This window comes from Bidens hawaiensis, unplaced genomic scaffold, assembly GCF_021521415.1.
Source record: "Bidens hawaiensis isolate Kalapana, Puna unplaced genomic scaffold, B.hawaiensis_p1.1 tig00000780_1, whole genome shotgun sequence".
Taxonomy (NCBI): Eukaryota; Viridiplantae; Streptophyta; class Magnoliopsida; order Asterales; family Asteraceae; genus Bidens; species Bidens hawaiensis.
Window position 1 is genome coordinate 2,695,526 of NW_027491045.1, and position 24,613 is coordinate 2,720,138.

The 24,613-nt window shown below is 39.4% G+C and overlaps 2 protein-coding genes and 1 pseudogene across 3 annotated transcripts; all 3 read left to right on the forward strand.

The window, feature by feature from the left end:
* Window positions 1-502: 502 nt before the first annotated feature.
* LOC143536893 (glyoxylase I 4-like) lies at window positions 503-1,531 on the forward strand. Its single transcript, XM_077030782.1, has 3 exons — window positions 503-657; window positions 862-967; window positions 1,174-1,531. Exons 1-3 carry the CDS (start codon window positions 503-505, stop codon window positions 1,357-1,359), a joined length of 447 nt encoding a protein of 148 aa, XP_076886897.1. The 3' UTR covers window positions 1,360-1,531.
* Window positions 1,532-4,165: 2,634 nt separating this feature from the next.
* On the forward strand, window positions 4,166-5,009 carry LOC143535697 (glyoxylase I 4 pseudogene; annotated as a pseudogene). The gene is made up of 3 exons (XR_013135751.1): window positions 4,166-4,329; window positions 4,482-4,587; window positions 4,773-5,009. The product of XR_013135751.1 is annotated as a glyoxylase I 4 pseudogene (transcript).
* A 14,850-nt stretch (window positions 5,010-19,859) lies between these two features.
* Window positions 19,860-23,636, forward strand: LOC143536901 (uncharacterized). Its single transcript, XM_077030787.1, has 6 exons — window positions 19,860-20,697; window positions 21,459-21,529; window positions 21,607-21,714; window positions 21,801-21,960; window positions 22,061-22,210; window positions 23,319-23,636. The coding sequence occupies exons 1-6, from the start codon at window positions 20,623-20,625 to the stop codon at window positions 23,343-23,345; spliced, it is 591 nt and encodes a 196-aa protein (XP_076886902.1). The 5' UTR covers window positions 19,860-20,622; the 3' UTR covers window positions 23,346-23,636.
* Window positions 23,637-24,613: the final 977 nt, after the last annotated feature.

Sequence of the window (24,613 nt, forward strand, 5' to 3'; positions counted from 1 at the left end):
TAACAATCTTGTTAATGTTGGTGTCCCTCTTAGCGTCTACGTGAAGTTGTTTCAGAAAATAAAAATACGAAAATAAACTTTCATGTATGAGATGGACTTTGTATAACATGACAACTAAACTTAATAACTTATGATCAACATTATGAAATTCTATACATTTTATTAAAAAAACAATTTTCGTCTATAGATATTTTTTTAACATGTAAAACGTGTTATTATTTTTACCTATGTTCATGTTGAGTACAGAAAAAATAAACAAGATGACTTGTCCAGATTCCACATAGTTGTCAATATTCATCAACATGGACAAAATTTATTATTTATTTTGCCTTTATAAATCCAGCCTCTGCCACTTCTCATTTAAACACATATACTACCCGCCCATCTTAATACATTCTTCACTTGTGTTACATCAAACATACTATTTGATCACCCCCCCCCCCCCCCCCCACACACACACACACAAATAATAACTAAATTTATTAACTTAATTTTCATCAAAATGAAGGAAATTGATGCAAATCCGCTGCTTCTCAAGTCTTTTAATCATTTCTCTCTTCAGTGCCGTTCGGTCCAAGAATCAGTCGATTTCTACACCAAAATTCTTGGTTATGTTCAAGTTAAGAGACCCGAAAATCTTGACTTTGTTGGTGCTTGGTAATTCTTTCATTTAATTTATTCTAATCAAATTGTGTATTCTTATTTTATATTTTCCTATAAAAAATACTATTCATTTCTTCTACTATAGATATTTTCTTTCACGTCGAAATAGAAGGCAAACAGGCAGCAAGTTGCGCCGCTAGCCCTTTTGGATAGCAAAACTAAATGCTCTGTTTATTTTTAATTACTTGATGGTTTCAGGCTTTTTAGCTATGGAATTGGGATACATTTAATTCAATCCGAAGACCCGGATAAAGTTCCAAAGAAAACAGAAATTAATCCTAAAGATAATCATATTTCCTTCCAGGTAATCATACACTAAAAGTCTCAGTTAGAATATATTTTATTAAAAAGTAGTGTTTATATCGATACAGAAGTCACCTTTTTGGATAGCAAAACTAAGTCATTTGAAAATAACATTCATAGAACGTCGTGTCGTAACATTTACATATTGAACGTAGAATTTGATGGTTTTACATGACTGATTAACATAGTGTAAATTCGTATACACAGAGCGAAAGCATTGATTATGTGGAGAAGAAGTTGAAAGAAATGGCAATAAAATACTTAAGACAACGGCTGGAGGAAGGTGGAATCTATGTTGATCAGCTGTTTTTCCATGATCCAGATGGGTTCACGATTGAAATATGCGACTGTGATATTCTTCCAGTGATACCGATTGCGGGAGCAATAGTTTGATCATGCTCAGCGGTTGCAAGTAAGAAAGTTTGTTCAGGTGTGAAGAACTAGTTGTATTATAACGTTTGATATTTGTGTGTTTGAAGTTGGAAGTGTGAAGATTTAAGAACATTGTTATATCTTTATTATTTTATCTTGTATATTACTATAATGTTATTTGGCATTCTATATGATGTAATAAATGCACCTCTTATCGTCTTAGTCATTTAATTCATTTTATATGTTGGGGAAAGTGAATATGAGGTTGTTAAGCATTTAACCTTACATGTGAAACCATCAAAACTACGTAGTTTTGACAACAATTCCAAAAAACTGATTTTGTTCTTTTCTAATTTCGGTTTCCTCTCCACCAATTTTGCAAATTAATATTGAATCCCTAATTCATAATTCATCATCACACTATTCTAACGAGTGAATACTTATTTGTGTGAACCACCAGTGATCTCCACTTGTTCAAACTTTGTGTGTTTCGATCTACAAATATGAATCATTTTTGTTGCAAAAAAATAAAAATAAAAATCAATTGTTCAAGAATTCGTGTTTGTGTTGGCGAAAGGTCCAAAACCTATGCTTTGTTTCGAAAGTTTTTAACAAGAGAAATTGTGAATGAAGGAAGATGATTGCTTACGGATTGAAAATTGATGCTATAATAAATTATGAATTTAAGGTAAATTTGCTAGGGATGAAATAGATACAAAGAAAAAAAAAACTAAATCAAATTTTTTTAGGGATTGTAAATCAAAACTTTGCACAACAATCTCAAATACCAACACCACCCTCTTCATTCCCGAGCCAATCTTCGGGATTTGTCAACATTTTTTTTGAGTCAACACTTGATCCGTATAATGGCTCCCAAAACCTACAACAATCTCAAAACCCTAACTACACCAACTACTGTCAACACCAAGAGTCCTAAGATTTAGACATCACTGAACAAAGCGACCTATCCAATGAACAATCCTACAAGTCACCAAATCTGGATCCACAAAAATAAAACAAAAACATGGGGAGGAACTAGCAAGAAGTTAATATCATGGAACGAGCAAGGGGAGGTGAATTTAGCCAAGGTGTGAGTCTTGATATAAGAGGACCTAGAAGATGCAAATCAACAAAATCACTACTCGTTTTGGAAAGTAATCATTGATCACTTCACTTATCAATCCGGCCACACCAACCGTACATCCATCAACTTAATTCAAATAATTACACAAAAAAGATAAGAATTTCAACTGTGTCTACAACAAAAGGTTAAGGGGTCGCAGGAGCATTGAAGACGAGAAAGATTTAATCACGGCGTCACATCCAAGTATAGGCAAAAATCACCAAAAAAATGGGTTTTCCTCATTTAAAAGCGTGATAAGTTCTTTGGACCCATAGGCCATAGCAGTGGCGTAGCCAGAAATTTATTCCTACGGGTTCGAAAATTTTTTAGGGACAAAAGACCGACTGTTTACCACTTATATTTGGGTTTTCTACGGGTTCGATGTTGAAATTTTACGGGTTCGATGTCAAAATGCACTAATATATAACATTAAAAAAAAAATTTGTACGGGTTCGGCCGAACCCATTCCCCTAAGGCTGGCTACGCCCCTGGGCCATAGCCTCGTGTGTAATTTTAAATCTTAATGTAATTTTTTGTTATTAGTTTTTGTATTTTTCATATGTATTTAATTTAAAATATTTTATATTTATACGCATAATGATATTTCGAACAATTAAGATTTTGAAAAATATATATTTGTGCTAAATAAAGAAAATTAAAATTGGTGATGACGTAAAAACAGAAAGATGTTTGAAGTGGACGTAACATTGAAAAATAAAATGAGTGTTTACAAAGAATAAGTGGAAGTTTAATATATAGCTTATGTGACGCGTTTAAATGGATAAGAAAGTGGAACTCTCGTCTTCACCCGCGTGCTTTTTTAATAATCGAAGTTAGACCAATTAAATAGCTTAAAAAACAAATGAATAACTATTATGTATTAGACGTATTACTATAGTTTGAGACACTTATACATGCTCCCCTTTGGTAATCATGATTATCCTCACTATCTATACGTTCCATACTAAGACCATTTGCGTTTGGAGACAGAACGGGCACCTCCACACAAGCACTACTTATGTTAACGACTTAACGATACACTCTCTTCTCGTCATGTTTGCAAGCATAAAGACATCTGGTGATGGCTAAGTGGTTATAGTTGTCTTTTTTGAATTCGTAGATGCCTAAAGATTTTGTGTTTTTTGGATGGATTCGTGTAGCTTAAAAAAAAGAAAAAAAAGACGGGTTCTGGAAACTATTATGCTGCTACTTGGCGGGTCCTTTGAAGATAAATAAACAAAAACAAGTTGGATTCTGGTTCGAAGAAGCATGATTTGGTTTTAATGATCTTGTTTATGTGGTTGCCTCTCTTAAGCGTCTACAAAAAATAAAAATGCAAAAAAAAAAAGAAAAAAAAACTTGTATCATGTTCGAGATGGACTTTATGAAACTCAACATTTTATGAAAAAAAACAATTTTCGTCTATAGAATTTAAAAAAATATATATCATTTAAAACGTGTTACTATTTTTACCTATGTTCATGTCAAGTACATAAAAAATAAACAAGATGAGTCGTTCATCATTCTTCAATATGGACAAAATCACACAAACTTATTATTCCTTTTGCCTTTAAAATCCATCCCTTCTCATTTAAACACATAATAATATACTACCCGCCCATCTTACTACATTCTTCACTTGTGTTAACATTCTATTTGATCAAAACCCCCCCAAATATCAAAAATAAAATTATTAAACAAATCTTGATCAAGATGAAGGAAATTGCTACAAATCCACTACTTCTCAAGTCTTTGAATCATATCTCTATTCAGTGTCGTTCGGTCCAAGAATCAGTCGATTTTTACACCAAAATTCTTGGTTTTGTTCAAGTTAAAAGACTTGGAAATCTTGAGTTTAATGGTGCTTGGTAATTCTTTCATTTAATTTTATCAAATTGTGTATTCTTATTTTACTATAAACAAATACTACATCGAAACATGCAACAAGTTGTGTTGCTAGCTCTTTCGAATAGCAAAACTGAATGTTCTATTTCTTTTTTAAATTATTTGATGATTTCAGGCTTTTTAGCTATGGAATTGGGATGCATTTAATTCAATTCGAAGACCCAGATAAAGTTCCAAAGAAAACCGAAATTAATCCTAGAGATAATCATATTTCCTTCCAGGTAATTACACTAAAAGTCTCAGTTGAAATATATTTTATTAAAAGAAGTGTTTGCATCAATACAGAAGGCACCTTTTTTACTAGCAAAACTAAGTCTAGAACGTGATGTCATGATATTAATATTTTGAATGTAGAATTTGATGGTTTCGCATGAGTGATTAACATAGTGTGAAACTGTGTACACAGAGCGAAAACATTGGATATGTGGAGAAGAAGTTGAAAGAAATGGCAATAAAATACACGAGACAACGGGTGGAGGAAGACGGAATCTATGTTGATCAGTTGTTTTTTCATGATCCAGACGGATTCATGATTGAAATATGTAACTGTGATGTTCTTCCAGTGATACCGATTGCCGGAGCGATGGTTAGATCATGCTCAACAGCAGCAAGTAAGAAAGTTTGTTCAAGTGTGAAGAACTGATATTTGTGTGTTTGAAGTTGGAAGTATTAAGAACATTGTTATATCTTTATTATTTTATCTTGTATATTACTATAATAGTTATTTGGCATTCTATATGAAGTAATAATACTATTATGCACCTCTTGTCATCTTATTAGTTTAATTCATTTAGCCTAATTATATGTTAGTAATTTAAATGGTGTTTTCTTTTTAGATTGAGAGCTTAAGCTTCGTTGTTAAATTGAAGAAGCGTGTATCGACTTACTTGTATACGATCAACGTTCCTCGGGTACGAGTGTGCTATATCACCGATGGTTTTCCGAGATACGAGTTCTTCCACCTACAAAACGAACAGCACCGTGAGCTTACCCCTCAGAAAGGGACAGAGGGGTCCTCTTTGGGGTAACCCTCCGGTGTGAGAATCAGGTATTGTAGGAGAAGATAATCAGGATGTAAAAATGAGTAAAGGACTTAGAATATATTTTCTTGCCTGCCTCCAACTGTGGAGGTGGTGTGGTATTTATAGTATTAGGGTTTCCAATGATTGGGCTCAGACTCAATTAGAGCCTTTTTGGCCTCCTCCTATTGCTTTGCGCCACGTGTACTTAGGACACCTGGTGCTTTTTCGTTGATTACTCTCTGACCAAGGTATTTCACCTGACCCATGTGCCATCACGTGGTGGCACATGAGCTTTGCTGAGTTGTCCACCCTTCATTGGCAGCTGTCAACATCAGCACATTCTTTATTCCTTAAAAGATACATTCTGGAATGTTGCCTGATGAGTACAATCATGGTTGTCCTTATCCTGAGACTATTGTCTCATTTGTTGCGTGTCGCTTACTCGCGGCCTTTATGCGCCTATCCCGGGGATGCGCAAGGTCTTCTCTTTATTCTCACAGATGTTTCATACGCTTGCGCGTATGTGATATGCGCCACGCGCAGATGTTTCATGCGCTTGCGCATAGGTTTTGGCTTTGTGTCTTCATGACATCCTGATTTCAAGCCCCTTGTCTATATCTTGTGGGTTGACCCGCCCCGCTCGATGTTAAGGCGGGTGCATACCCCTTCAAGCCCCCCAGTCTAATGTGTGTCTTGTCTCGCGCGAGCGAGGTAAGATAGATATTAGACTTAATAGTTTGCTTTTTCAATAGGGCTTATTTTTTCTTTTTCTTTTCTTGTACGCGCGTTGCGCGAAATTCCATCCCTTTGGTTAAAACGAATCGTCAATGCACATGGTTGGTTGGTGTTGACATGCATCAGAGATAGAGACGTTATGTGTCAGACCTTTCGTGTGCTCGAGGTGCTACAGTGGCCTTTCACGTCTCCTCATGCAGTGTCAGGAACACGTGTCGCGCTTATGTTGGCCTACGCCTGCGAGTGGGGGCGCCTGAGCGTATATCTGATTATTACTTGTTTCTCTTTCTCTCCCCTGGGCCTATAAAACCAAACCTTTTGAACGGTTTTTTCTTCATCTCCACTGTCATTTTCAGAGCTTTTGCCTATCATTTACATTCCGATTAAGAGCTTTCGTCTTCGTCCCTGAATTATGTGCTTAAAGTAACCATACTGTTCGATTCGCAATTGTATGTCTGATAACCCAGACACCACAATTTCCCCTAGTAAAGGCCGTGTAAAATCAGTGGTTATGTCTACTTTGAAGAAAACCGGCAAGGGTATTCGGGTTGCCGAGGCTTCGTCGGAGGAGGGGGGAAAGAATAAAACGGCGAAAAGATGGGACGAGATCCCCTGCAAGTTGAAACAGCCTGAGCTTGATAGTCTCATTGCTTCTCAGGGCTTTCTCCCTGAGTATGGTTGTCTGCTCCCGGCAGCCGGGCAGACGGCGGCGGATCCTCCCGCCGGCTATATCTCTTTATATTCTCACTTTTTCACCCGCTGTAATCTTCGTCTTCCGATGACGAGGTTAATAGGTGCGCTCCTCCAATTTTACGGGATTCATATATCTCAAGTCCATCCCAGTGGAATAGTGCGCATGACTCATTTTGAGTTCATGTGCAAAGCTCAGCGCGAGGAGCCCACCCCTCGGCGTTTTCAATTTTTTTATAAGCCGAAAATCCAAGATTCTTGGTTCTCATGCACACCGCGTAGTCAGAAGGTTAAGTGCTGCACTGTTACCTTCAAAAGCCTTCATGACTGGGCTGAAAAATTCTTTTATATCAAGGCTGGTGTTATTCCCATTCGTATGACCATGCGCGCGATTACTTCCGCGCCCGCGGATGATGACGTTCTTAAGAATCCATCTGGCGCGTGGGTTAAAAAATTAACTTCTGAACCATCCCCCGCCAAGAATATTTGCGAGGAAGCGTTGGTGGGGGTTGGTATGAACAAGAGGTGGACTGACAGCGAGACTGAGCCTGTCATCCATGTTGATGGCTCAGGTGGGTTGTTTGTTAATTGCATTAATTTTGCGCGAGTATAATTCGTTTTGCTGATATCACTTGTCTTGTTTTATGCAGAAAGCAAGGAATACATCCACGCCGCCTATGACGAGCATACAGAAGGTGGCTCTGTCGCCCTGAACGCTAGGGAAGTTGCTTTCCCTGATCGCTTCGATGATATGTTCATCCCTGTCGACTTAGAATTTTGCTTTGACAGCGATGCGCCTGGTAAGCCCTTGTATTTGTGTTTAGGCCCTTAGAATACCAAATTTGGTTTTAGCATTTCTGTTGCGCGTATTGTATATGCGCTCGCTAATTATGAGTTGGAGCCTGTGGAAGAGGAAAGGGAGGAGGAAGAGGCAGAAGCGCGAAAACTCAAGCGCAAGGCTAAAGGCAAGACTGGCGCAGGAGCCAGTAAAAAACAGAAAAAAGATGATGCCTCTGTTGCCCAGAATCTTCCTCCTACTCAAGTGAAGGGACTTGAGAAAACCAAGGGTTTTACTTCCAAGTTTTCCTCGTCTTCTTTGCCTCAAGGTGTGGGCAATCCTCCAGTCCACACGAGGTATGGTGCTGCCACCTCATCTCTGCGCGCGGCGGACAAGGGAAGCGGTGCTGCGCCTGCTGTTTCGTCTTCTCCAACAGGTATACTTTGTTTATATTTTGTGGTTTTATGAGCGTGATTCCGATAGAGTTATTAATGAAGCTTTGTTCACTCAAATGTTTGTAGAGCCGGCAACGTTGGTTGCTCAACCTCAGGCGCAGCAAGGTGCCAAGGCTATGCCGAAAATTGTTTTGAAGTCCTCTGTTTTGCCCTCAAAAAGGGGGAAAATGGACTTCATGGCGATGCTTAATTCGCGGACTGCGGTGCGCCAAGGTATTTATTGCGCTTTGATTGTCTGATTTTTTCCTTTAGTTCAAGTCATGAATCATTTCTCCTTGTTGGTTTTTTCATAGGAATTATAGCTGACACACAAGCTGCTGGTGGCACTGCTAGCGCTGGCGCCGTTAGTTCTGCTCTTGTTCCAACAAGTACTGAATCTCCCCTCATTGGGATCACTAAGGAGAAGGAGACTATATTTCGCGCTACTCTAACAGCGTCAAGACCTCCCTCACCTCCTCCACCGCGCAGCCCTCCTCGCGAGACTATTTTTGATTCTTCCAAGTCGCAGGAGAAGAGACCTGTTATAGAGGATGACGAGGAGGTTAATTTTGAAAATTCTGATGGTGGCTGCGTAAGCCCTATAGCGCCACGAGATTTCGTGGCGCAGCCTTTTTCTCATGGGGCAGGCAGGAGCTCATCAGCTGGCGCTAATCTTTCTGCCGGTTCGCCTCAGGTATAAGTTTATTTTGCTCCGCTGTGCAGACTTCCAAATTAGTGTTTAGATAACTAAAACGTTTCTTTGCGTTGCTTTGTGTTTGTAGGGAGCCGATCACATATATCGCCCGAGCTGGAGTATCACTGAAGAGAGCTCATTCCAATCCTTGGGCGTATGTGAAGAATTTTGGGCTCACTCTGTTCCTCCAGCTGAAAGGAGGTTTCAAGAGGACCGCGCTCGCGTGGATTTGCTTAATAACCACCTTTTTGCTGGGTCTGCGTTTTTTGCTGCCTCTCAAGAGCTTCGCAATGATTATATAAAGGTACGTGATGCCCTTGTGGAGGCCAAGCAAGAGGCTAAAATTTCTGCTTGGAATCTTTCTGATGCCCGAGAGAAAGCTGAGAAACTACAAGCAGAACTTAGCGAGAACCGCGCAAGTTCCAACGCTGCTTTTGTGAAGCGCGGGCTTGAGCTGCAAGCTGCGCGAGAGAAACTGCAAGTGGCAGAGGCAGATGCGGCAAAGCACGCGCATCAAGCGCGTGACCTGGAGTTGGCAGTGGAGGCGCGTGACCGAACTATTGCGCAGGTTAATACTGAAAAATCTTTGTTGGAAAGTGAGGTTGCGCGCCTGAAAGAAGAGCTTGTTGCTGCGCAAGCAGAGAAGAAAGAGGCCTTGGCGGCGGCGGCGTCCGAAAAGGAAGAGCTGAAGCAAGCCAAAGAAACTGTTGAGTTGTTAAACTCTCAGATTCCTGCTTTTGAGACGTTTGTCTCTTCTCTTGCGCAGGATCGTCATTGGCTGATTTCACAGGGTGTGACTCGTTGCGCTTATGCCATGAAATATTCAGACGAGTTCCAGACCCTTGTGATGGACTGTAATGCGGCGTCGCGCTTGGTGGGTCGGGCTGAGGGGTTTAAGGATGGTTATGAATATGGCATGCTAAAGAAGAATCCATCCGACTACCCTTATCAGCTTGACACTGTCTGCGCTGACATGGCTGAGGTGGGGGAGAAGTACTTGAATACTCCAATTCCCATCCTTGAGCAGGTATTTTAACCTTAATGAGTTTACTTGACTTATTTTCATAATCTTTTGTACTTATACTGTTCCTTGTGACTTGCAGATAGCCGCGCTTGCTGACCAGCCCGATCTTGGCGCTTTAAAGAAATTACTTGATGAATGTGAAGGGATTGGTGGCAATGATGATGGCGCGGGCAACGCTACCTCTGCCAGCGGCTCTGGCGTGGCCAAAGGACCTACTCCTGACGCTATCATGACAGAAGACGACTATATTCAAGACGAACAGCTTGATTATGGTAAGTTTGGAGATGACGAGGAGCGGGCTGCGCCAAATGCTGAGGGAGGAAATAATGATGAGGAAGATGAAGAGGCTGATATTAACATAGAGACTTGAAAAGCCCTTCTTGTTTTTTTTTTTTTTTTTTTTTTTTTTTTGTGTTTGTAGTTTTTACCTCATCATTTATAAATTTGTAAACTTCTATGTTTCGGAATGAAATTTTGTTTTTCCCTTATTCGCATCTTGCGCATTCCCAATTCATCTCTTTATATTGCATGTGTGTGCTTGTTGAATATAAGGTATGCTTACACATTGAAACTTGAATAAGGAAATTATTTTTACTTAATCCTTAACGGTTGTCATATTTCAAGTTTTTTTTTTTTTGCGATATTCTGAATATGCTGACACGTGCCTTGGCATTTCATTATTCCTCTTTTGCGCGACGTTATCGTGCATTTATTATAGGGAATTATAAATGAGTTTTTTAGCCTTTACGTGTCAGTATGTGTTACTCTGCTTATATCCATTATAATCCCATGCGCGGCCCCGACCTGAGACCTTAACAACTATGCTTTGGCATGTGCTTTGCCTTAGTTGTGCTTAGGTATTTTTATGGTCCAGCTGCGCAATACGTAGGATGGATGCTATGAGTAATTTGAGCTAAGGCTCATATTATTGGGCTAAGGCCCTGACGTTTTAGAGTTAAAACTCGTTAACGCGTCTGAGCTTGAAGCTCGCGCATGTATGTTTTACTTCGTTTTATTTTTAGTTTGATGTCAATACAATGTTGTCATATTGCTCAAAATTAATAAAGGGAAATGTGAAACATGTATGCAAAAGGTAATAGAACGCATATAGAGCGTATCATTATTCATAATGGCTTAAAAAGCCTTGATTACAAACTTGACAACTTTTACATGAAACATTTTCTAAGTCGTGCTGCGTTCCATGTGCGCGGGATCTTCTTTCCATTTAAATCTTTTAAAGCGTATGCGCCTTTTCCCAATTCTTCCGAGACTTGTTAAGGTCCCTCCCAGTTGGGAGACATCTTTCCCGGGGGTATTGCGCGACTAGCTTCATTGTTCCGAAGGACAAAATCATTCTTCTTGAAGTGGCATTCTTTCACGCGCTGATTGTTGTATTTTTCTAGCTTTTTCTTGTATTTGGCTTCACTGATGATAGCCGCCTCTCTGCGTCCCTCAAGCAAATTGAGATCCAACCTCCTTTCTTGCTCGTTATCCGTCTTACTCATCATGAGCACTCTATAGGATGGGCATCCAATCTCTGCTGGAATCATAGCCTCCGTTCCATAGGTTAGGCTGAACGGGGACTCGCCATTGCTGGTTTTGCTTAATGTCCTGTGCGCCCACAGGACATTAGGTAACTCCTCGACCCATGCATGGGACTCTCCCTCCAACCTTTTCTTCAGCCCATTCAGCAAGCTTTGGTTCGCGCGTTCCACTTGACCATTCCCTTGAGGGTGGTATACTGAAGTGAAGACCTGATTGATGTGCAATTCTTTGAACCAACTGGATATCTTCCTGTCAGTGAATTGTTTGCCATTGCCGCTCACGATTTCCATGGGCAGGCCAAAACGGCATACGATGTGGCTCCAAATAAATTGCTTCATTGCCTCGGCTGTAATATTTGCCAGTGGCTTGGCTTCAACCCATTTTGTGAAATAGTCTACTGCCACTACCAAAAACTTTACTCGCCCTGGCGCTTGTGGTAAGGGACCCACAATATCGATTGCCCACTTGTGGAAAGGCCATGCAGAGGTCACCGGAATCAAGTTGTTCTTTGGCCGCATGGTATTTGGCGCATAGCTCTGACACTCTTTGCATTTTTGGATCTCTTTTAACGCGTCCAAGTACATGCCTGGCCAATAGTAACCTGCGTTCATTGCCTTGGCGATCACCATGCGCGGGCCAGCATGTATTCCACAGATTCCTTGTGTATCTCTCTGATCACATAGCTTGCTTCCTCAGCGTCTAGGCATTTCATGAGTGGTCCAAGATAAGAGCGTCGATATAACGTACCATCGAGCATTTCGTAGTTCTGCGACTTGTGTCTTATTTTCCTCGCCTGTGCGCGATCGTCTGGTAACTTTCCCTCCTTCAAGAATTCCATTATTGGAGTTATCCATGATGAAGGTGTTGTATGAATTACAAGAACAGACTTCGCTCCCACCAACGGGTTGCTCATTACTTCCACCCTGGCATCTTTGCCAAAATGATCGAAGCTGGTTGATGCCATCTTGCTTAGCGCGTCGGCAGACTTATTTTCACTGCGCGGAATGTGTATGATTCTGAAAAAGTCAAATTGTTCGGTGAGTTTCTTCGCCTGCTCTAGATACAGAGGCATGGTGTTCTCCTTGGCATCATAAAGGCCATTGACTTGTGCTGTTACCAGGTATGAATCTACATGAGCCTATAGCTTTTTAACTCCGAACTTGTGCGCGATACGCAAACCAGTCAGCAGGGCTTCATACTCAGCTTCATTGTTGGTGCTCTTGAAATCCAACCTGATTGCGTAAGTATACTCATGATTTTCTGGATCCACCAGTTTGAGGCCTGCGCCGGACCCTTCGTTGTTTGAAGCTCCATCAGTGAATAATCTCCAAACGTTTTCTTCATTATTGGCTTGCGGAGGGTCTACTTCGCGCTGAGCCTCTTCGACTTTTCCTTCAGGGATTTCTGCGATGAAATCAGCTAAGACTTGTCCCTTGATTGCTGGACGAGGCTTATAGGTGATCGTGTGCTCCCCTAATTCCAGCGCCCATTTTGTCAGCCTTCCTGAGAGCGCGGGACGTCGCAAGACTTGCTGGATGTTGTAATCAGTCAGGACTTCAATAGGATGACCATTGAAATATCTGTGAAGCTTGCGCGACGCATGCGTTAGTGATAAAACTAACTTTTCTATGATGGTGTAGCGCGTCTCAGGATCTGTCAGCACCCGACTTACATAATAAATTGGTGTTTGGATTCCCTTGCGATCCACCAATAATACTGCGCCAATGGCGCGCTCTCCTGCTGACAGGTACAACGTTAAAGTTTCACCAGGTAGTGGAGCTGTGAGCGCAGGCAGATTTATCAGACATTCTTTTATCTCACTGAAAGTTTGCTCGGCCTCAGGCGTCCACTTGAATTGGCTTTTCTTTAAGCAATTTCTCAGTGTGTTAATGAATGGGGTAGATTTGCTTGCATGGTTTGCTAGGAACCTATTAATTGATACCAATGTACCATTCAACTTTTGAACTTCCTTCATGGTGGATGGTGAAGGCATGCCGAGGATAGCCTCCACCTTCTCTGGGTTCACCTTGAAACCATCCTTGGTGACCATTACGCCGAGAAATTTCCCTTCTTCAACACCGAATATGCATTTGCTCGGGTTGAGCTTCATGTTTACTTCCTTTAGGCGCCGAAGGGTTTCTTCGATGTCTTTGAGCATTTGTTTTTCCTCCCTGCTTTTAATCACCAAATCATCCACGTAGACTTCTAAGTTTTTTCCAATCTGCTCGTTGAAAATTGCATCCATGAGTCTTTGGTAAGTGGCTCCTGCATTCTTCAAACCAAAGGGCATTTTTGTGTAACAGAAAACACCCTTGTCAGTTCTGAAAGCAGTCTTGTCTTCATCCTGTGGTGCCATTTGAATTTGGTGATAGCCCTTATAGGCATCCAGGAAACATTTGAGCTTAAATGGCACCACAGAGTCCACCTTCATGTCAATGTTTGGGAGGGGGTAACAATCTTTTGGACACGCCTTGTTGAGGTCCTTGAAATCAATGCACATTCTCCATGACCCATTGCTCTTCTTTACCATCACAGGATTGGCTACCCATGTTTGATATCGTATTGGGCGAATGATATTCGCGCACAGTAGATCTTCTACTTGCTTATTCATGGCCTTTGTCTTCTCGTCTCCCATGACTCTTTACTTTTGAGCAATTGGCTCCACGGACTTGAATGTGTTGAGAGAGTGTTGCGCCAGGTCTCGCGGAACCCCAGTCATATCAGAATGTTGCCACACGAAGACTGACATATACGTTGTGAGCAATCTTTTCATTCTCACTCTTGTGTCATCTGATATCGTAGCTCCGATTGTGATTGTTTGTTCTGGGAATTTTGGGTTGAGAATCCATTCCTCTGGCGCGTTGTTTGCCACTGGAAGCTTCATTCTCCCCTCTCGAGGTATACTTATTACTGCGCATAAGTGATCTCGGTACACAAATGTTACTCCTGTTGGTGTTGGGAACCCCAACGCGCCATGCGCTGGTGACGGTATGGCGTTGAATTGGGCAATCGTTCCTCTGCCCAATATCATACTATGGCATGAAGTGGTGGGCAAGACCAGGAAGTTGACAATTTCAGCTCACTTGTGCTTCTCATCCCCCATAGTTAGTTCGAATTGTATCTGACCTAGGGGGTGAATAATTTCGTTTGAGACACCCGAGATTGGTGCACTCACAACTTCAAGCCTTGCTTGGTCTGCTGGATCCAACTTCCTGAAACATTACTCATACATGATGTCTGACTCACTACCGGTGTCCACCAGGACTCTTGACACCTCATAATGAGCGATGTGTGCAGTGATGACTAGAGGGCTGCTGATAGACGGGCCTCCTCTGATTCTTGGAAAGATTAATTTTTGCTCGCGCCAATCCCCTTGGATTTGCGCGCTTCTCTTCCTCGATCTTTGCCCTTGCCTTCTTCCTTCAGCTACACAGATTCTTTTGAATTTTTTACTGGCTGAGGCTCCGTCTGGTTGTTCGTTCTCTGGTCTTGGATTTTTTACCAGGTGAGACAACTTGCCTGATTTCACATCTTTTTCGATCGCATCCTTCAAATGATGGCATGCATCAGTGTTGTGCCCTGTGGATTTGTGAAACTCACAATATTTGCCACTGTTCGGTGGTCCCTTATGGAGTAATGACCTGGGGTTTTTAAACTGGACATTCTCTGTGCTTAACACTTGCGAAGGCGTTTTGGTGATGGGAGTCCATATTCTTGGTAGAGGTCTGTTAGGTTCTCTGCCGCCTTCCTTCTTGTCACCTTCCCCGCGATTAAGAATGTCTTTTTGGGGTTGGGGTGAACTTTGTTGCGCTTGCTTTTCTGTAGGAGAATAATTGGTTTGTTGCAACCTGGACCATACGGAGTTTTGTTTGCGCCTCTTTTCATTGTTGCGTGGTGCTTCTGTTTGATGCCCTTTATCTCTTGCTCTGTCTTGGGCAATTTGTTTTTCATTTCGCGCGAAGACTCGTGATGCTTCCATAAGCTTAGCCCAAGTGGTTGGCATGCCTTCTCTGCTCACGAGAGCTCTGCGGAGTTGATCACTGCGCGCACCTTGTATAAAGGCCACGCGCAAGAGTTGTTCAGTGATGCCTCCAATTGCAAGAGATTCCTGATTGAAACGAGTTATGTAGTCTTCAATGGTTTCATCATTCCTGTGTACGCAGTGCATGATGTCATCGGGGTCGCGCGTGTGTCTGCGCTGCTGTACAAAGTGAGCCTAGAACTTTTCCAATAGCTCTTCGAACCCATCGATTTGTCCTGTCGGCAAGCTTTCGAACCAGACACGCGCTGCGCCCGTGAGGCAGCGAGCAAACATGTGACACCATGTTGGCATCGTCCAGCTTTCTTAGTTTCCAGTGTTATAAAAACCTTGTAAGAAATCATCTGGATCTGTTGTACCATCGTACTTGCCTAAACCACTTGGCATCTTGGTTTTGTGTTGAATGGGAGCCTTCGCAATGCGCTCAGCGAATTTTGAATGTTTTACCAAGATGGCTGGCCTATATGGTGTGGTTACGTCCACTTGCTCTTTCGCTTGTGGGTTGTATGGTGTGTATAAATCCATATCAGCTTTGGCTCCAGGTGCTATGTACATGTGTGCGCGAAGCTGTGAACCTCCTGCATGAGTATCTCGCGTCTTCCTCATGCTGTGCACCTCTTCCTCATCACTAATATCAGCTTGTTCGGTGTGAACAGAATGACCGTCTTCCAGCGCTCGTCTTTTTTGTTGTTCCCTGAATGGTTTGTTTATCAAATGCGAGCCTTTGTGTTAAATCGGCTAACTTTTTGTGTTTTACCAACTCATTGTATTTGTCCATTAAACGCCGTTGTTCGTTTATGAGCCATTCTTTAGGGTCATTGGTTTCAACTTCCGGGCCCATTGGTCCTTTTTGTTTTGCACCAGTCAGATTTTGGAACGTGAGATCGTCTGGGGGAGTTTCAGTTTGACTATGAGGTGTTGTGTTGAAGGGATGGTTACTGGTGGTGCGCGCAGTGTCACGTGACGCCCTCAGAACCTGATGTCCCTCATTAACATCCTCAAGCTCATTATCCTCCAGAACTTGATCATTGTTTCGAACACCGGAAACCATGGTGAAGAGAAAATTGATGAAATAGTAGTTTTGTTGCCATTGTAACAGGTGATGGCGCCAATGAAGAAGCGTGTATCGACTTACTTGTATACGATCAACATTCCTCGGGTACGAGTGTGCTATATCACCGATGGTTTTCCGAGATACGAGTTCTTCCACCTACAAAACGAACAGCACCGTGAGCTTACCCCTCAGAAAGGGACAGAGGGGTCCTCTTTGGGGTAACCCTCCGGTGTGAGAATCAGTATATTGTAGGAGAAGATAATCAGGATGTAAAAATGAGTAAAGGACTTAGAATATATTTTCTTGCCTGCCTCCAACTGTGGAGGTGGTGTGGTATTTATAGTATTAGGGTTTCCAATGATTGGGCTCAGACCCAATTAGGGCCTTTTTGGCCTCCTCCTATTGCTTCGTGCCACGTGTACTTAGGACACCTGGTGCTTTTTCGTTGATTACTCTCTGACCAAGGTATTTCACCTGACCCATGTGCCATCACGTGGTGGCACATGGGCTTTGCTGAGTTGTCCACCCTTCATTGGCAGCTGTCAACATCAGCACATTCTTTATTCCTTAAAAGATACCTTCTGGAAGGTTGCCTGATGAGTACAATCATGGTTGTCCTTATCCTGATTTGGATTAGACTATTGTCTCATTTGTTGTGTGTCGCTTACGCGCGGCCTTTATGCGCCTATCCCGGGGATGCGCAAGGTCTTCTCTTTATTCTCACAGATGTTTCATGCGCTTGCGCGTATGTGATATGCGCCACGCGCAGATGTTTCATGCGCTTGCGCATAGGTTTTGGCTTTGTGTCTTCACGACATCCTGATTTCAAGCCCCTTGTCTATATCTTATGGGTTGACCCGCCCCGCTCGATGTTAAGGCGGGTGCATACCCCTTCATAAATATAGATTAAATAAGTGTGTGAGTTGTTTTAAAAAAATTATTGTTTCAAATTTGTGTTATGAACATGAACGGCATGAAGTTCATCATGCATTATCCAATTTGAATGTTAGGTAGATCATATTAAATATCATGCGATCTTCAATCATAACTTTTGCGAGCTTGAAATGCTAGAAAACATATTTTTACCTACGAATAACTCATAGACAAATATTTGTAAGCATGTTTGATCGTCATAATATGAACTTACTCAAATTTAAAAGAAAAATAATTTTTACATATTTGTTGGTGACTGTGGTGTACAAAACATTAAAAGATTAAAAGAAAATAAATATTCGTAGGCCTCGTAGATAATCCTTATATAATTACTGATGGTTTTCGCAAATAAACTTTCCTTTATGACTTTCCAATATTTACGAGTAAGTGAAATTTGCTACAGACATGGATTAACTATCACAAAATCCATATTTTCTTATAGATTTTCTTGAAATATTTTAAGTAGCTTTCGGAACATATATGATTCCAACAGATAGTTAATTGAATCCATCATAAGTGTTTATTAAATATACTTCTATCCGATGGCAATGCTTATTGATATCACCTATTATTTGTTTAAGTCGGGTCTTAGAACTAAAAATGTCAAGTATGATGTAAAATCTTCGTTTATATGTTTGTGACGACTTTCATATGTGTGTGCGCACATGGTGTGAAATAAGAATTCATAAAAAATTTTGTGTTACCAAAACTGGTAACTTAATGTTAGAATAGGTGGTTTTGAAATATTTATTTTAGCGTTAGCGTACTGTCTCACTATTTATATTGTGGTTTTTAGTACACTGGTGTATTGTAATACAAAACTATGATTTTTTTCCTTCATGTAAAAGATATAAGATGCAATGTGTACAAAAACATTTGCATCATAAATTATGTTATACATGTGGTGTCAAACAATAGTTTTATACATGATGCATCATTAAAAATAAGTCACTAATACTTAACGTGACTTAGTGCCCATTTCTATTGGGAACGTGTGATAAAGATATAATAAATTTATATATATTTATGTGTGTATTTGTTTGCTATGTACATGTGCTTTAGGAACCTTGTTGTTTGATGCCTTGATGTTTAATCAATTGATTTTCCTTTTGCTTGTGAATTATATGATATATTTGATCCTGATATGTGCAATGGTTATGGAGAAGCTTGTGATTGAAGTAATCGTTGGGATGAACATGATGAATATTGATTCTATGGGTTGTCATTGGATTTTTATGACAATTTTATAGTTTATTTTTTTCATAATTTGAAGGTTATAATTTTGTATTATTTCCACTCTCCAAATCCAAAACACATGTTTTGTGGGTTCATTGACTTGTAGTCTTAATTAAAGATATGACTAGTGTTTTAAAAAAAAAAGAAAAAATATACGATTTCAATCAACCAAGATTGGAGAGTGGGCCGGCCCACTATATTAAATTAAGAAAAAAGTGTGAGGCAATCTTAAGAATAATAGATCAAAGAGTTAACTACAATTTGCATCCATGTGATCAATGTCATATTACACGAGTTCACCCCGATCTCCATTACAGTAGTTAATTACAACTTGAGCCCTACTGTTAGTCAAATGTTTACCATTTGTTTGAAAAAATAGCGAGAATAGATGCATTTGTCATAGTTTTAGCATTACGGTAAAGCCGTGTCAAATAATATCTTCATGCACTTTCATCCCTATGGTGTTTAAAAATATAAAAGGCTGAACCCTCTTTTATTTTTCCCTCTTGGTTTTTCTCGGGCAATTTTCCACTGAATCCGAGGAATTCTCACCGGTTTGTCTCGGGTAATTGTCCACACTTTGTATTTTTCTTGATGTTTTTTTTATGAAAAATTAATTCGGAGAACAAGGACTATGACTACTCCTTCCTCGTTATACCAGTTGTTCTTGAGAAACTTTAAAGTCTAAGCTAAGTGCTACATCACTTCAACATAGTCAGCGGGGCTTTAACAATCAATTCTCTTTAAAGGCCAGTTTCCACGTTAAAACCCCCATATCGCCCCGTTAAAGCCCCTGTGATGCTTTAAGCCCTCATTTCCTTGTTAAAGCTTATTGGCCCCACATTTTTCTCCTTTATCATCCGTTAACATATTACCAACTCCTCTCTTAACGCCCTGACACTTTGGGTCGGGCTTTAAAGCCATTCCACGTCACTTAACCGCCCCAAATACCACCCACAATAGCCCGCGTTCACATTAAAGAAAGTAAGAAAGTCACGGTATAACCCAAACCCGTAGTTCAAGCAAGATCCGGATCCGGATCCAACTCTATATAAAGAGCAACATGAAGCATTGGAACACTTTGTTGAAATCATCCCGCCAATATTTCGTGAAAATCAAAAGCAAAATCCAAAACAATAATATCTCATCCGCAGCATCCACCGTTCAATTCCCGTAGTCAGATCTCGTTGTTCATCAATAACCCCAATTTCTAATCACCATTAATATATACATCACAGGTATTATTATTATTATTATTATTAATTTTTTTATCTGCAATGGGTATTATTAATTTTTTTATCTGCAATGGGTATCGTTTCATACTGATATATATGTTTTTGAGGCTATGATTTGTTCAGAATGTTATGATTTATACCGAAATTGATACTTGTATGTTAAATTATCTTTGATTTACTGTATGTGTTGGTGAAATTGGTAATTTTATGTTTATGTAGATAAGGTGTTCGATGAAATGCTTATGTGGGTATTTTTTGATTTATTTGTTTATGAGACTATGATTTCTTGATACTCAATTCTTAATGTTCAGAATGTTAAAATTGATAGTTGTGTGTTCAATTATCTCTTATTTACTGTATACGTTGACGAATTCGGCTGTTTATTGTTCATGTAGTTAAGGTGTTCGATGAAATGCTTATGTGGGTATTTTTGAATTACTGACTTATAATTTCTTGATGCTCAATTCTTAATGTTCAGAATGGTATACTTTTTCCCAAAATTGATACTTGTACGTTATATTATCTTTGATTTACTGTGTATATTGACGAATTCAGCCAGGTTATGTTCATGTAGATAAGGTGTTCGATGAAATGCTTATGTGGGTATTTTTGAATTACTGCTTATAATTTCTGGATGCTCAATTCTTGATGTTCAGAATGGTATACTTTTTCCCAAAATTGATACTTGTACGTTAGATTATCTTTAATTTAATGTGTATAATGACGAATTCGGCTGGTTCATGTTCATGTAGATAAGGTATTCGATGAAATGCTTATGTGGGTTTTTTTTAACTTGTTACAGTTGTGTAAGAGTTTAGGGACTACTGGAACTGCAAGATGTATGGAAGGAAGGCTGGTCTACTTTTAAAAGAATTTAAGAGCTGTGAACCGGGTCAACTCACAGGCTTTAATGTAAATCATCTTTTAGTTTTTCTAAAATTAAGTAAAAATCAAAGATATTGTTTTCTTATGAACTGTAAGTTTGTTGGTAGCTAACTAGTGGTGCACAAATCGGTTAACCAGTTTTTTTAATACTGGTTATTAACCGAACAGGTTATTGGTCAATGTGGTCAAAATCAGTTTGATCAGTAACCGGCGGAGGAGGCACCAACGGCCATACCAAGGGTACTTTGAGCATTAGAGGTTGCCATGTGTACGGTTTTGAAAGTGGAGAGTTTTTCAAGTGGTTTTGTGTTTTTTGAGAGCTTGAGAAGTGTTGTAATCAAGGCATCAAACCAACTCACACACTACCTATCTATACTAGCTTGGGGGTGGCGGTGTAAAATATTCAAAAATCTATTTACAACGGCTGTATGGCTGTTGATTAATGGCTATTACTTTTTTTACTTTTTTGGTAACTTTTTAACGGCTACAACCGGTTTTTGACCTCTTAAATTAACCGTTCCTAACCGGTTTGTTGCTCAAAACTAGAAAGTGGACTAGAACCGACAGGTTACTAGTATTGGGTTGAACCGTTTTTTTTTTCCAATCAGGTACAACCCGAAACCCAAAACCGTTTTTTTGGTGCACCACTTAAGCTAACCATCAAGGGGGTCAAATGTTAGAATTATCATACTGTTTTAGAGTCTAAGGTTCAAGATCAACATGCCATTGAAGTGTCTAAATCTAATAAAGTTCTTAACTTTAGTTTTTATTGTTTCATTCTGATATAGAATGATGTATTTGGTCAAGTCATTGAAGAATGTGACGGGCATGGTCTTCATATGCAAGCCTTGTTAAATCGGTAATACTTTATTTTGTTGTATGATTTGTATCCTTTGTTTTATTTATGTTCTAACAATTTAACGTGATGTGTAACAGGAACATGGCCGGATCCAACAACCAGACAATCAAAAGTGCTGATTATTGTGGGGCCCTCGTTCATCACGCTTCATTGGTCCGGAATAAACGTTGTCTCATGGCTTATGTGTAAATCGCTTTGTAACCGTTTACTTCTATAGTATAATTCCATCACCAGTGGAACTTATGATGTATTGTTATCATTATTCTTGTAGGTATAATCGAGCAGAAGTTATTCAAAGTATGGGATGGGCCATTAAAGATCTCCCTAATGCACTTAAAGAGAAACTTAGCAACGATGAGAAAGAATATTTTGAAAAGCATTCTGCAACTTTAGAGTCTTACGTGAAAGAGGTGAACCTTGATTTGGCTGTGGTAAGTTCTTAATATTGTTTTAAAAACATATGCTGTTACATGCCATGAATATTGTGAGCTAATTTAATCTTCAACTTTCATAATTTATTTGTTTATCTAGGACATGGTCCCACCTAAAGATCCCTACATTAAGGTGAGGGTTCTTGAAGAAATTGGTGACGGTATTATGCTCGGTGAGCAAGTAACTAATCTTGCAATGCATGCAATTCTATTTGTTAAGCGAGCTGATGCAGAGATGTACATTTCTCAGGTATTTCTCCATATATAATATATATATAGGATGAGTATTATTACAGAACTGTTAGGGGGTGTTTGGTACAGAGAAAAAGAATGGGAAGAAATGGAAATAGAAATGGGAGAGAAATGGAATTGGAGAGAAATAGAAATGGGTGGAGAATTGACAATCATTTCCTTTGTTTGGTACAATAGAGAAATGGGTGGAGAAACGGGAGCAGAGACGTGATTAGGGTTCCGCCTCGGCATCATCATGGTGGAGAAATGGTGGCTCAGAGACGCGTCGCAACACCGCGAACGGAGTAGAGCGTCATCATCATCGCCGCGCAACATCAACACCGCGATTTAGGGTTCCGCCTCGCAACACCGCCTCGCGATTTAGGGTTTCGTTTTGGCTCAGAGACGCGAACGGACGTGGCTGCGGCGTCGGCCGCCGTGCCGGACGTCGGCATCATCATCACCATCGCCGGTCGGAGCATCATCATCATCATACGCGAACGGAGTAGAGCAGAGACGCGATTTAGAAGCAGAGAGAATTCCATTTCTCTTCCAAATGGAGAGAATTGGATTTCTCTACTTTTTGCCTACACCCAATTCTCAGAGAAAACCAATTCTCCGCCCAATTCTCCGCCTAATTCTCCCAAACAAGAGAAACCTAATTCTCCACCCTCAAATCTCTCTACCAAACACCCCCTTAAAGTATTTAAGAACTTGAACGAACCCTTGAAAACTAACGTTTTTTATAAATTTTTTTGTATATTAATGTTATTTGAGTGTAGTTTTATCATTTTTTATATCTATATTTACGATTACAATTTTGAAAATTAGTTTTTATACATATCAATGTTTTTTTACACGTGTGTAAATTTGTTAGTACATAAAATTTACAAATATGTAAACTTGTTATTAATATATGTAATATATATTTTTTTATATAAAATATGATAAAACTACTCTTAAATAATGTTAATATATAAAAAAATTTAAAAAATGTTTGGTTGTTAAGAGTTCTTAACTTTTTTAGAGTTCTTAAATGATACCAACCATATATATATATATATAAATCTTTATATATTACCATTTTGTTTATGTTTATAGTTTTCAACTGTGTTTACGAATAACAGGGTAAAATGGAAGAGCTCACAAGTTGACCTTGTTTTCTGGTCAACTCAGAATTTGGCTCATGAAATATACGTATCTGGAAAATCCATTTATTATACGCTTGACGGGTATATCAACCAAATAGCAGTAACGAGACGTCTTACATGGGCCCCACATAACTGTACAAGTCTTTCAAGTATGTTGTGTTCGAAATTGGTTAAATGACAAGTTAATGTTTAATGTTCTGAAATGAATTATTAAGATAGGGATTGCTACAATTTTTGTATTTTAGGTTTTTGTTGTATTTAGTTATTTGATATACTCAATAAGCAAGAATTTTTAAATTGCTGCTCCTTTTTCTGATACAATATTTGCTTTATTTACTATACAGTATTCATGTTGGAATAGAAGTTTTAGAGGGTATTTAAAATGTGTGTTTTTAAACTGATATTAAGGGCATGTTTGGGATTGAGTTTGGAAACAACTTATTGACTAGTCAATAAGTCAAAAAAATGTTCAACAATCACAAAAGTTCTTTTTACTTTGGCTTTTTAATTAGGTTAAAAAGCTGTTTTTAAAAGCCATAAATCCGGGCTTTTTAAAACGTCTTTTTGAAAAAGACAATTAGGTTGTTTTCAAACTCAATCCTAAACATGCCGGAGATATTCTGCAGCTGGTATGAATGTCTGAGTAGACTTGATTTTCCGTTTGGCTATTGAAAATGATACTTGGTTCTTGTGATTTGAATGTGGTTGTCGATTCTATTTGAATAATCGTTCGCTTTCATACCCTGATTCGGGCTTTCACTGCCTCGGGTCCGTGGCATCTTTGTGCCAACTTCCAAATTTTGATTTTTTTTTATTTTCTTGTGATTGTTTCCTGGAATTAGCAATTGGGTTCTTGAAAATTTATACATGGATAATTTAATAGTTTTTGGCTTTCTGTACCTGACAAGATCCTTTCAATAACAACCAACTGATCTTTTCTTCCTATAAGAAAGCACGCCTCAGATGACAGAAAGGCACATTGACATTGCTGAAGGTATGAGCCGACATTCGTACATGAGAGGTTGTATATGTAGTTTTTTGTAACTCCTTGTGGATGATCTACTGACTGTATGTTGGTTAATCCAAAGCTGGCCTTCTAAATTGACTGGTTTGTCGGTTTAACGATTTGAACCTATTTTTGTTTTTTGAAAACTATTAGTCTTATGAAAGTAATAAAATGGTTAATGATTATATTAAGTGACCTCAAAAGATTCAAATTGAACCAGGGTAAACAAAATATATTAACGCAGCTTTTGAGCACATGCCAAAAT